The sequence below is a fragment of the Oncorhynchus kisutch genome, unplaced genomic scaffold (genome assembly GCF_002021735.2).
Source record: "Oncorhynchus kisutch isolate 150728-3 unplaced genomic scaffold, Okis_V2 scaffold3378, whole genome shotgun sequence".
NCBI classification, from domain to species: Eukaryota; Metazoa; Chordata; class Actinopteri; order Salmoniformes; family Salmonidae; genus Oncorhynchus; species Oncorhynchus kisutch.
The window spans coordinates 264,868-278,973 of NW_022265323.1; the positions used below are offsets into that span (position 1 = coordinate 264,868).

Below are 14,106 nucleotides of genomic sequence, written 5' to 3' on the forward strand. Positions count from 1 at the left end.
CCCCCGCTCACAAAGTGAGGTCCATACAGAAATAGTTTGTCGATCGGTGTGGAAGAACTTGACTGTCCTGCACAGAGCCCTGACCTCAACCCCATTGAACACCTTTGTGATGAATTGAAAAAATGACTCGAGCCAAGCCTAATCGCCCGTCCCCGTAGCAATGTTCCAATGTTCCGTAGCAATGTTCCGTAGCAATGTTCCAATGTTCCGTAGCAATGTTCCAATGTTCCGTAGCAATGTTCCGTAGCAATGTGCAATGTTCCGTAGCAATGTTCCAACATCTAGTGGAAAGCCTTCCCAGAAGAGTGGAGGCTGTTATAGCAGCAATGTTCCAACATCTAGTGGAAAGCCTTCCCAGAAGAGTGGAGGCTGTTATAGCAGCAAAGAGGGGACCAACTCCATATTAATGACTTAGCAGAAGAGAGGAGGCTGTTATAGCAGCAAAGGGGGACCAACTCCATATTAAAGCCTATGATTTTTGAATGAGATGTTGGACCAGCAGGTGTCCACATCCTGTTGGTCGTGTCGTGTAGGACAGTAGAGTCCGTGCCAATATTATACTTCATTAAGGAAAAGGGTTCTTATTGTACTATGACTGTGATATGTGGTTGTCCCACCTAGCCATCACCTAGCCATCACCTATAAGAACGTCTGTTAAATGACTAACATGTTAATGTAACTGAGTCTCTGGATAAGAACGTCTGTTAAATGACTAACATGTTAAATGACTAACATGTTAATGTAACTGAGTCTGGATAAGAACGTCTGTTAAATGACTAACATGTTAAATGACTAACATGTTAATGTAACTGAGTCTCTGGATAAGAACGTCTGTTAAATGACTAACATGTTAATGTAACTGAGTCTGGATAAGAACGTCTGTTAAATGACTAACATGTTAAATGACTAACATGTTAATGTAACTGAGTCTCTGGATAAGAACGTCTGTTAAATGACTAACATGTTAATGTAACTGAGTCTCTCTGGATAAGAACGTCTGTTAAATGACTAACATGTTAATGTAACTGAGTCTCTGGATAAGAACGTCTGTTAAATGACTAACATGTTAATGTAACTGAGTCTCTCTGGATAAGAACGTCTGTTAAATGACTAACATGTTAATGTAACTGAGTCTCTGGATAAGAACGTCTGTTAAATGACTAACATGTTAATGTAACTGAGTCTCTGGATAAGAACGTCTGTTAAATGACTAACATGTTAAATGACTAACATGTTAATGTAACTGAGTCTCTCTGGATAAGAACGTCTGTTAAATGACTAACATGTTAAATGACTAACATGTTAATGTAACTGAGTCTCTCTGGATAAGAACGTCTGTTAAATGACTAACATGTTAATGTAACTGAGTCTCTCTGGATAAGAACGTCTGTTAAATGACTAACATGTTAATGTAACTGAGTCTCTCTGGATAAGAACGTCTGTTAAATGACTAACATGTTAATGTAACTGAGTCTCTCTGGATAAGAACGTCTGTTAAATGACTAACATGTTAATGTAACTGAGTCTCTGGATAAGAACGTCTGTTAAATGACTAACATGTTAATGTAACTGAGTCTCTCTGGATAAGAACGTCTGTTAAATGACTAACATGTTAATGTAACTGAGTCTCTCTGGATAAGAACGTCTGTTAAATGACTAACATGTTAATGTAACTGAGTCTCTGGATAAGAACGTCTGTTAAATGACTAACATGTTAATGTAACTGAGTCTCTCTGGATAAGAACGTCTGTTAAATGACTAACATGTTAATGTGTTGTGTCCTGACCCTGTGTTCTCTGCACCAGACTCTGACTCTGAAGAGGATGTCCCCCGGGGGGGCTGTCACCCCTTCTCAGGGTTGCGACCCCACACAACCCCGCCCAGGAAGAGACCGTCCCCCTCCTCGTCCAATCAGGCGGCTCGGGAGAGGAAACAGAAGCACTTATCCCTCCTGCTGCAGGAGGCGGGGCTTAGCTCCTCCGACGACTCCTTCGATCAAGGTTACTGACCACACCCCCTGGTTACTAACCACACCCTCTGTGATATTTTCATGAGGGCACAATGTTGCTAAACGTTGAGATAGAGATGTTGTAGGGAATCACATCATCTCTGTTGAGATAGAGATGTTGTAGGGAATCACATCTCTATTAATAAACGTTGAGATAGAGATGTTGTAGGGAATCACGTCTCTATTAATAAACGTTGAGATAGAAATGCTGTAGGGAATCACGTCATCTCTGTTGACATAGAGATGTTGTGGGGAATCACGTCATCTCTGTTGACATAGAGATGTTGTAAGGAATCCTGTCATCTCAAAACTGTAAAATCTGCATCATTCTGATTGTTTCACCTCACTAACCTCACTTCCTGCGTACTGACCACACAGAGAGAGAGGGCTCTTACAGCTGTGACATCACTTCCTGCATACTGACCACACAGAGAGAGAGAGAGAGGGCTCTTACAGCTGTGACATCACTTCCTGCGTACTGACCACACAGAGAGAGAGAGAGAGAGAGGGCTCTTACATATGTGACCTCACTCCCAGGCTCTTAGAGTCCCATTCCTCTCCCTGCCGCTGCTGCCTCCTGGTTTTACACTTGATTTTGTTACGGTCGTCACGGTTACGGTTGTCACGGATGCGGTTGTCATGGTTTTGCCTGGCTTGCTCAGACTGCTGTGGACTTCTTTATTTTTTACATTGATCATGTGTGGATGTGTGTTTTTCTAAAATATAAATATAAGTTGTGTTTTTCTAAAATATATATATAAGTTGTGTTTTTTGGTACTGAAGCTTTTTATTAAAGGTGTTTTTGAATTGAATTTGGTAAAGAAAGCCAACTCACTGTGGTCCTTGTCTCTCGCTTCGTCTGTCTCTCTCTGTCCGCCTGTCCTGTCTGTCGGCTGCACACACTACTTGCTCTGTCGGACCTGTATCCCTCCTATAGCCCCCAACAGCACAAGGGCACTAGGTTCCTACACTGTAGTGCTTCAATGGGGTTTTAGTTGTGGGCTCCTCTGCATCATGCAGAGAGTACAGTGGATGAAACACACACACACACACTCAGACACACACACAGAACTGTTTTCAATGTAGACGGTGAAATATGATTGTGATTGTGAGGGCTATGGTAAGGGTTGAGGTTTGGGACAAGGATAGGGGTGAAGGAAGGCTACCTGTGGGTTTCAGAGAGATTTTAGATTCATAAAGCTCACACACACCCACACAGTTCAAACTATCTGATTGGCTTGTTGGGATATTTGCAGAATAGGGCTCCTTCTTCCTGTCTACTAAACCTCCAGATAACTCCGCCCCTTCCTGTCGTTCGCTGCCACCTGCTCATCTTTCACCTGCTCACTCCTGACCCCTCTCCTAACCATGATGCTTTACATGTCTCTCAGCCTGTGCTGTTTGTTATGCTACTGCTGCTGCTGCTGACACACACAAGCCTGCCAGGACTAGCGCCATCTTTAGCCATGCTACCTCGCTAAGGTATTGTTAGCTATAGCTAGTCTATCCTACAGCTAGTTGATGCTACGGGCTAGCAATAGCTAGTCTATCCTACAGCTAGTTGATGCTACAGCTTGTTGATGCTACAGCTAGCTATAGCTAGTCTATGCTACAGCTTGTTGATGCTACAGCTAGCTATAGCTAGTCTATGCTACAGCTTGTTGATGCTACAGCTAGCTATAGCTAGTCTATCCTACAGCTAGTTGATGCTACAGCTTGTTGATGCTACTACAGCTAGCTATAGCTAGTCTATGCTACAGCTTGTTGATGCTACAGCTAGCTATAGCTAGTCTATGCTACAGTTAGCTATAGCTAGTCTATGCTACAGCTTGTTGATGCTACTGCTAGCTATAGCTAGTCTATGCTACAGCTTGTTGATGCTACAGCTAGCTATAGCTAGTCTATGCTACAGTTAGCTATAGCCAGTCTGCTAAAACTTAAATTAAACAAAGTCTCAAATAGTCGCGTGTCCCTTTTAATAGCCGGGTGACGGCACACATTTCAGCAAATAAATGGATCTAAATGAATTGTTTACGAGGTTTGTTTAATTTGTTACATTTAATAATTCAATGGTGATTTGAAAAAAATGACGGCAATCATCAGTTATCACCATTAAGAAACTGCTAGCTACTTGCTAACTTGAAGCACAAAAACAGTCAACAACTTTGGGAGTACCAGACCCTTATAGAAGTCGACCGATCGCCCTCTAGTGGTGAATGTAAGAACTGCACAGTCAAAGGGGAGAATAATTATTCTGTCAAGGAAAGTTTATTTTTCGCGAGAATAGAGGCACACTAAGACAACAACGTGAAGCAGTGTGTAAATGATAACACATTAGTGAAGAAACGTATTCAAATGAATACAGGAAGTGACTATGCAAATTAGCAAAATCGACGCCTGTTTCTCATCATCACAGTGAGTTAAGCAAAATTAAATGTGCAATATTGAACTTTTTGGGCAAACCGACCAAATTCACATCAATGTGAGTTATTTTTTTAAACCTTTATTTAACTAGGCAAGTCAGTGAAGAACAAATTCTTATTTTCAATGACGGCCTAGGAACAGTAGGTTAACTGCCTTGTTCAGGGGCAGAACGACAGATTTGTACCTTGTCAGCTCGGGGGTTTGAACTTGCAACCTTCCGTTTACTAGTCCAACGCTCTAACCACTAGGCTACCCTGCCACCCCATAGATCTGTCATTTATTTATTTTTATTTTATTTAACTAGGCAAGTCAGTGAAGAACAAATTCTTATTTTCAATGACGGCCTAGGAACAGTAGGTTAACTGCCTTGTTCAGGGGCAGAACGACAGATTTGTACCTTGTCAGCTCGGGGATTCGATCTTGCAACCTTTCGGTTACTAGTCCAACGCTCTAACCACTAGGCTAGTGGAGTGGGGTAGATATTTGCTATGTGTGCTATTTCTATGTGTCTTGGTTTTATACACCAGCTGAAAATAAAATATTTTATTGAAAAACTATTTCACAGCGGTTTAGACCATGATTCTCTACACTGCTTGTTTTGTCACATAAACTGAAATTAGGCGAACTCTTCGAATTTTAGCAACCAAAAAATTACGTACCAATTTCTGCATATTGCATTTTTTTTAAATTGAAGTTTTACAGTATGCTACATCTAGTCGATGCTACATGGCTACGCTATAGGTAGCCGATACTACGACTAGGCTACATGGCTAAGCTACGCAATAGCTAGGCGATGCTATGACTAGGCTACATGGCTAAGCTACGCACGCTATAGCTAGCCGACGCTACGACTAGGCTACATGGCTAAGCTACGCACGCTATAGCTAGCCGACGCTACGACTAAGCTACATGGCTAAGCTACGCTATAGCTAGCCGATGCTACGACTAAGCTACATGGCTACGCTAGCCGATGCTAGGCTACTCCATGCGCTGCCCTGCCTGAGGCCACACGCCTGTCACCTGTTGTGTAAGTAAGATGTCCCTCCTCTCTCTGTGTCTCAGTGATGATGCTAATGCTAACATGGACGCTCAAACTATTCTCTATTCTCCTGGCGGGATCTGGGGTTGAATATTCAGTCTCATGGACAATATTAATGTCAATATGAACGTTTGCTTCACAAATAGAACCTTTTGCTTGTGTTTCTGAGCTGTAGACATGCATCCTTCCTTCCTTCCTTTCCTTCCTAGTAAGGAATGATCTGACCAATCTGGTTAGACTTGGATTGACCCTCACATGCCACAAAATCTGCTTTTTGTAAAGATGTGAGTCCTCTCTGGTAGGGAGGAGTCAGATCAGTGATGACTGCTAGGTAGGAGTTAGAGGGGTGATGACTCTCTGGTAGAGAGGAGTCAGAGGAGTGATGACTCTCTGGTAGGGAGGAGTCAGAGGAGTGATGACTCTCTGGTAGGGAGGAGTCAGAGGAGTGATGACTCTGGTAGGGAGGAGTCAGAGGAGTGATGACTCTCTGGTAGGGAGGAGTCAGAGCAGCGATGACTCTCTGGTAGGGAGGAGTCAGACCAGTGAGTCTTCTCTGGTAGGGAGGAGTCAGACCAGTGAGTCTTCTCTGGTGGGGAGGAGTCAGATCAGTGAGTCTTCTCAGGTGGGGAGGAGACAGATCAGCGATGACTCTGGTGGGGAGGAGTCAGATCAGCGATGACTCTGGTGGGGAGGAGTCAGAGCAGCGATGACTCTCTGGTGGGGAGGAGTCAGAGCAGTGATGACTCTCTGGTGGGGAGGAGTCAGAGCAGTGATGACTCTCTGGTGGGGAGGAGTCAGATCAGTGAGTATTCTCAGGTAGGGAGGAGACAGATCAGTGATGACTCTGGTAGGGAGGAGTCAGATCAGCGATGACTCTGGTGGGGAGGAGTCAGAGCAGCGATGACTCTGGTGGGGAGGAGTCAGAGCAGCGATGACTCTGGTGGGGAGGAGTCAGAGCAGCGATGACTCTGGTGGGGAGGAGTCAGAGCAGCGATGACTCTCTGGTGGGGAGGAGTCAGAGCAGCGATGACTCTCTGGTGGGGAGGAGTCAGAGCAGTGATGACTCTCTGGTGGGGAGGAGTCAGAGCAGTGAGTCTTCTCTGGTAGGGAGGAGTCAGATCAGTGAGTATTCTCAGGTAGGGAGGAGACAGATCAGCGATGACTCTGGTAGGGAGGAGTCAGATCAGCGATGACTCTGGTGGGGAGGAGTCAGAGCAGCGATGACTCTGGTGGGGAGGAGTCAGAGCAGCGATGACTCTCTGGTGGGGAGGAGTCAGAGCAGTGATGACTCTCTGGTGGGGAGGAGTCAGAGCAGTGAGTCTTCTCTGGTAGGGAGGAGTCAGATCAGTGAGTATTCTCAGGTAGGGAGGAGACAGATCAGTGATGACTCTGGTAGGGAGGAGTCAGATCAGTGATGACTCTGGTGGGGAGGAGTCAGAGGAGTGAGGAAGGAAGGATGCGTTCTGTGCTGAGTGATTATCCAAATTTTGTCCGACGTCGGTTCAATTACTTGAATTCCATTTAGATCGGGTTTTTGTGAAATCAAATCATTCACGACAAAAATGAGGAAACTGTATGGGATGCTGAAGGGAGTTGTATTTCTCATTTTCGCAAATATTCAAACCTAGTTCAGTTCAGAAAAGTGGTAATTAACTACAATCCCATAATCCATTGCGGCAGTTTTTTTCCTCAACTTGTCGCCTGCCTTCCCGGCTTTCGAACAACAACTCCTCGTTACTAGGAGACATGTCTACCTGTCTGTTTCTCTACCTGTCTGTCTACCTGTCTACCTGTCTGTTTCTCTACCTGTCTGTTTGTCTGTTTCTCTACCTGTCTGTCTGTCTGTTTCTCTACCTGTCTGTCTGTCTGTTTCTCTGTCTGTCTGTCTGTCTGTCTGTTTCTCTGTCTGTCTACCTGTTTCTCTGTCTGTCTACCTGTCTGTTTCTCTGTCTGTCTACCTGTCTGTTTCTCTACCTGTCTGTCTGTCTGTTTCTCTACCTGTCTGTCTGTCTGTTTCTCTTCCTGTCTGTCTACCTGTCTATCTGTCTGTTTCTCTTCCTGTCTGTCTGTCTGTCTGTTTCTCTTCCTGTCTGTCTGTCTGTCTGTTTCTCTTCCTGTCTGTCTGTTTCTCTACCTGTCTGTCTGTTTCTCTTCCTGTCTGTCTACTTGTATGTCTGTTTCTCTTCCTGTCTATCTACCTGTCTGTCTGTTTCTCTTCCTGTCTGTCTCTATTTCTCTTTCTGTCTGTCTGTCTGCTCCTAACCCTGACTTCTCTCTAACCAATTACAGCTCATCCTGTCTGTCTGCTCCTAACCCTTACTTCCCTCTAACCAATCACAGCTCATCCTGTCTACAGCCATGGTTCTAACTCCTAACCACTGGGCTGAGTCTCTATCCAGTAAGGTTCAGATGGCCCCCTATTCCCCATCTAGTGTACTACTATAGACCAGGACCCCTATTCCCCATCTAGTGTACTACTATAGACCAGGGCCCATAGGGGTGGTGTACTACTGTAGACCAGGTCCCATAGGGGTGGTGTACTACTGTAGACCAGGACCCATAGGGGTAGTGTACTACTGTAGACCAGGTCCCATAGGGGTGGTGTACTACTGTAGACCAGGACCCATAGGGGTAGTGTACTACTGTAGACCAGGTCCCATAGGGGTGGTGTACTACTGTAGACTAGGACCCATAGGGGTGGTGTACTACTGTAGACCAGGGCCCATAGGGGTGTTGTACTACTGTAGACCAGGACCCATAGGGGTAGTGTACTACTGTAGACCAGGTCCCATAGGGGTGGTGTACTACTGTAGACCAGGACCCATAGGGGTAGTGTACTACTGTAGACCAGGACCCCTATTCCCCATCTAGTGTACTACTATAGACCAGGACCCCTATTCCTCATCTAGTGTTCTACTATAGACCAGGACCCCTATTCCCCATCTAGTGTACTACTATAGACCAGGACCCCTATTCCCCATCTAGTGTACTACTATAGACCAGGACCCCTATTCCCATCTAGTGTACTACTATAGACCAGGGCCCCTATTCCCCATCTAGTGTACTACTATAGACCAGGGCCCCTATTCCCCATCTAGTGTACTACTATAGACCAGGGCCCCTATTCCCCATCTAGTGTACTACTATAGACCAGGGCCCCTATTCCCCATCTAGTGTACTACTATAGACCAGGGCCCCTATTCCTCATCTAGTGTACTACTATAGACCAGGGCCCCTATTCCCCATCTAGTGTACTACTATAGACCAGGACCCCTATTCCTCATCTAGTGTACTACTATAGACCAGGGCCCCTATTCCCCATCTAGTGTACTACTATAGACCAGGACCCCTATTCCCCATCTAGTGTACTACTATAGACCAGGGCCCATAGGGGTGGTGTACTACTGTAGACCAGGTCCCATAGGGGTGGTGTACTACTGTAGACCAGGACCCATAGGGGTAGTGTACTACTGTAGACCAGGTCCCATAGGGGTGGTGTACTACTGTAGACTAGGACCCATAGGGGTGGTGTACTACTGTAGACCAGGGCCCATAGGGGTGTTGTACTACTGTAGACCAGGACCCATAGGGGTAGTGTACTACTGTAGACCAGGTCCCATAGGGGTGGTGTACTACTGTAGACCAGGACCCATAGGGGTAGTGTACTACTGTAGACCAGGACCCCTATTCCCCATCTAGTGTACTACTATAGACCAGGACCCCTATTCCTCATCTAGTGTTCTACTATAGACCAGGACCCCTATTCCCCATCTAGTGTACTACTATAGACCAGGACCCCTATTCCCCATCTAGTGTACTACTATAGACCAGGGCCCCTATTCCCCACCTAGTGTACTACTATAGACCAGGGCCCCTATTCCTCATCTAGTGTACTACTATAGACCAGGGCCCCTATTCCCCATCTAGTGTACTACTATAGACCAGGACCCCTATTCCCCATCTAGTGTACTACTATAGACCAGGACCCATAGGGGTGGTGTACTACTATAGACCAGGACCCCTATTCCTCATCTAGTGTACTACTGTAGACCAGGTCCCATAGGGGTGGTGTACTACTATAGACCAGGGCCCATAGGGGTGGTGTACTACTATAGACCAGGACCCCTATTCCTCATCTAGTGTACTACTGTAGACCAGGTCCCATAGGGGTGGTGTACTACTATAGACCAGGGCCCATAGGGGTGGTGTACTACTGTATACCAGGACCCATAGGGGTGGTGTACTACTGTAGACCAGGTCCCATAGGGGTAGTGTACTACTATATACCAGGGCCCATAGGGGTGGTATACTACTGTAGACCAGGACCCATAGGGGTGGTGTACTACTGTAGACCAGGACCCATAGGGGTAGTGTACTACTGTAGACCAGGGCCCATAGGGGTAGTGTACTACTGTAGACCAGGGCCCATAGGGGTGGTGTACTACTGTAGACCAGGGCCCATAGGGGTGGTGTACTACTGTAGACCAGGTCCCATAGGGGTGGTGTACTACTGTAGACCAGGGCCCATAGGGGTGGTGTACTACTGTAGACCAGGACCCCTATTCCCCATCTAGTGTACTACTATAGACCAGGGCCCATAGGGGTGGTGTACTACTGTAGACCAGGGCCCATAGGGGTGGTGTACTACTGTAGACCAGGACCCATAGGGGTAGTGTACTACTGTAGACCAGGACCCATAGGGGTAGTGTACTACTGTAGACCAGGGCCCATAGGGGTGGTGTACTACTGTAGACCAGGGCCCATAGGGGTGGTGTACTACTGTAGACCAGGTCCCATAGGGGTGGTGTACTACTGTAGACCAGGGCCCATAGGGGTAGTGTACTACTGTAGACCGGGTCCCATAGGGGTAGTGTACTACTATAGACCAGGGCCCATAGGGGTAGTGTATAGGGAATAGGGGTAGTGTATAGGGAATAGGGGTAGTGTGTAGTGTATAGGGAATAGGGGTACTGTGTAGGGAATAGGGGTAGTGTGTAGGGAATAGGGGTAGTATATAGGGAATATGGGTAGTGTATAGGGAATAGGGATAGTGTATAGGGAATAGGGATAGTGTATAGGGGTATTGTATAGGGAATAGAGGTAGTGTATAGGGGTAGTGTATAGGGAATAGGGGTAGTGTGTAGGGAATAGGGGTAGTGTATAGGGGTAGGGAATAGGGGTAATGTGTAGGGAATAGGGGTAGTGTATAGGGGTAGTGTGTAGGGAATAGGGGTAGTGTGTAGGGAATAGGGGTAGTGTATAGGGAATAGGGGTAGTGTATAGGGAATAGGGGTAGTGTATAGGGAATAGGGGTAGTGTATAGGGGTAGTGAATAGGGGTAGTGAATAGGGGTAGTGAATAGGGGTAGTGAATAGGGAATAGGGGTAGTGTGTTGGGGTAGTGAATAGGGAATAGGGGTAGTATATAGGGAATAGGGATAGTGAATAGGGGTAGTGGATAGTGAATAGGGGTAGTGAGGGAGGGAAGGAAGGGAGCAACGAATTGGAACAAGACAGACCTGCCAGCACCCCTCTGATTGGCTCTGTTCTGCCTGTCTGTCTGTCTGTCTGCTAGACAGTTCTGCCTGTCTGTCTGCTAGACAGTTCTGCCTGTCTGTCTGCTAGACAGCTCTGTCTGTCTGTCTGCTAGATAGTTCTGTCTGTCTGTCTGTCTGCTAGACAGTTCTGTCTGTCTGTCTGTCTGCTAGACAGTTCTGTCTGTCTGTCTGTCTGCTAGACAGTTCTGTCTGTCTGCCTGTCTGCTAGACAGCTCTGTCTGTCTGCTAGATAGTTCTGTCTGTCTGTCTGCTAGATAGTTCTGTCTGTCTGTCTGTCTGCTAGACAGCTCTGTCTGTCTGTTCTTCCTGCCTGCCTGTCTGTCTGCTAGACAGTTCTGTCTGTCTGCTAGAGGAGTACTGCCTGTCTGTCTGTCCTGTCTGTCTGCTAGACAGCTCTGTCTGTTTGTCTGCTAGACAGTTCTGTCTGTCTGCCTGTCTGCTAGACAGCTCTGTCTGTCTGTCTGCTAGACATTACTGCCTGTCTGTCTGTCCTGTCTGTCTGCTAGACAGCTCTGTTCTGTCTGTCTGCTAGACAGCTCTGTTCTGTCTGTCTGCTAGACAGATCTGTTCTGTCTGTCCTGTCTGTCTGCTAGACAGTTCTGTTCTGTCTGTCTGTCTGTCTGCTAGCAGTATACTAACTACAGAGGAATTGGGTACATTTCCCCCTCTCTCCCTTTCTCCCTCACCCCCCCCTCTTTCCCTCACCCCCCCTCTTTCCCTCACCCCCCCTCTCTCCCTCACCCCCCCCCCCCTCTCTCCCTCACCCCCATTCTCTCCCTCACCCCCCCCCCCTCTTTCCCTCACCCCCCCCCCCCCTCTTTCCCTCACCCCCCCCCCTTTCCCTCACCCCCCCTAATGCTACAGTAATACTGCAGTAATACTACAGTAATGCTACAGTAATGCTACAGTAATACTACAGTAATACTGCAGTAATGCTACGGTAATACTGCAGTAATACTGCAGTAATACTGCAGTAATACTACAGTAATGCTACAGTAATACTACGGTAATACGACGGTAATACTACGGTAATACTACATTAATACTGCGGTAATACTACGGTAATACTACAGTAATACTGCAGTAATGCTACAGTAATACTACATTAATACTACAGTAATACTACAGTAATACTACAGTAATGCTACAGTAATACTACAGTAATACTACAGTAATGCTACAGTAATACTACATTAATACTACAGTAATACTGCAGTAATACTGCAGTAATACTACAGTAATGGTACAGTAATGCTACAGTAATGCTACAGTAATACTACAGTAATACTACAGTAATGCTACAGTAATGCTACAGTAATACTACAGTAATACTGCAGTAATACTACAGTAATACTACAGTAATACTACAGTAATACTGCAGTAATACTACAGACAGACATACCTGATGTTGGAGTTCCACTCTGTGATCCTGAGAGTCAATAATCTCTCTCTCTGTCACAGAGTCCTCCACTGAGGAGGACGATGATGAGGAAGAGTCGTCATGCTCCGAGGGGAGTGAGCTGGAGGAGAGTGGGTTGGGCCTGCTGGCCAGGTTCGCAGCCAGCGCCCTCCCGGTCAACCCCGTCCCCCTGCCCCGTCTCCACGACAACAAACACCGTAGCAGGCAAAGCATTCTGGGTAAGCGAAAGAGATTTGGACGTGTGAATTCCATTGTAACCTTGTCAGAGGTGCCGTGTACTACATTTCTACCACCTGTGTGTGTGTGTCCTCTCTAGGTTCTGGTTCTGACCTCTGTGTGTCCCCTCTAGGTTCTGACCTGTGTGTGTGTCCTCTAGGTTCTGGTTCTGACCTGTGTGTGTGTCCCCTCTAGGTTCTGGTTCTGACCTGTGTGTGTCCCCTCTAGGTTCTGGTTCTGACCTGTGTGTGTGTCCTCTAGGTTCTGACCTGTGTGTGTCTCCTCTAGGTTCTGGTTCTGACCTGTGTGTGTCCCCTCTAGGTTCTGGTTCTGACCTGTGTGTGTGTCCTCTAGGTTCTGGTTCTGACCTGTGTGTGTGTCCTCTAGGTTCTGGTTCTGACCTGTGTGTTTGTCCTCTAGGTTCTGGTTCTGACCTGTGTGTGTGTCCTCTAGGTTCTGGTTCTGACCTGTGTGTGTGTGTCCTCTAGGTTCTGGTTCTGACCTGTGTGTGTGTCCTCTCTAGGTCTCGGTTCTGGTTCTGACCTGTGTGTGTGTCCTCTCTAGGTCTCGGTTCTGACCTGTGTGTGTGTGTCTCTCTAGGTTTCGGTTCTGGTTCTGACCTGTGTGTGTGTCTTCAAGGTTTTGGTTCTGGTTCTGACCTGTGTCTGTGTGTGTGTGTCCCCTCTAGGTTTCGGTTCTGGTTCTGACCTGTGTGTGTGTCCTCTCTAGGTTTCGGTTCTGGTTCTGACCTGTGTGTGTGTGTGTCCTCTAGGTTTCGGTTCTGGTTCTGACCTGTGTGTGTGTCCTCTAGGTTTCGGTTCTGGTTCTGACCTGTGTGTGTGTCTTCAAGGTTTTGGTTCTGGTTCTGACCTGTGTCTGTGTGTGTGTGTCCCCTCTAGGTTTCGGTTCTGGTTCTGACCTGTGTGTGTGTCCTCTCTAGGTTTCGGTTCTGGTTCTGACCTGTGTGTGTGTGTGTCCTCTAGGTTTCGGTTCTGGTTCTGACCTGTGTGTGTGTCCTCTAGGTTTCGGTTCTGGTTCTGACCTGTGTGTGTGTGTCCTCAAGGTTTTGGTTCTGGTTCTGACCTGTGTGTGTGTGTGTGTGTCCTCTAGGTTTCGGTTCTGGTTCTGACCTGTGTGTGTGTGTGTGTCCTCTAGGTTTCGGTTCTGGTTCTGACCTGTGTGTGTGTGTGTGTGTCCCCTCTAGGTTCTGGTTCTGACCTGTGTGTGTGTCCTCTAGGTTTCGGTTCTGGTTCTGACCTGTGTGTGTGTGTCCTCTAGGTTCTGGTTCTGACCTGTGTGTGTGTCCTCTAGGTTCTGGTTCTGACCTGTGTGTGTGTGTCCTCTAGGTTTCGGTTCTGGTTCTGACCTGTGTGTGTGTGTGTCCTCTAGGTTCTGGTTCTGACCTGTGTGTGTGTGTGTCCTCTAGGTTCTGGATCTGACCT

General features: G+C 46.8%; 1 protein-coding gene across 1 annotated transcript in view; it reads left to right on the plus strand.

Annotated features, from left to right (window-relative positions):
* tnrc18 (trinucleotide repeat containing 18) overlaps positions 1–14,106 on the plus strand; it is a 102,513-nt gene that overhangs the window by 52,770 nt on the left and 35,637 nt on the right. The window contains 2 exon segments of the mRNA XM_031820416.1: positions 1,806–2,000; positions 12,490–12,666. Of these exon segments, the coding sequence (XP_031676276.1) occupies positions 1,806–2,000; positions 12,490–12,666 (372 nt within the window).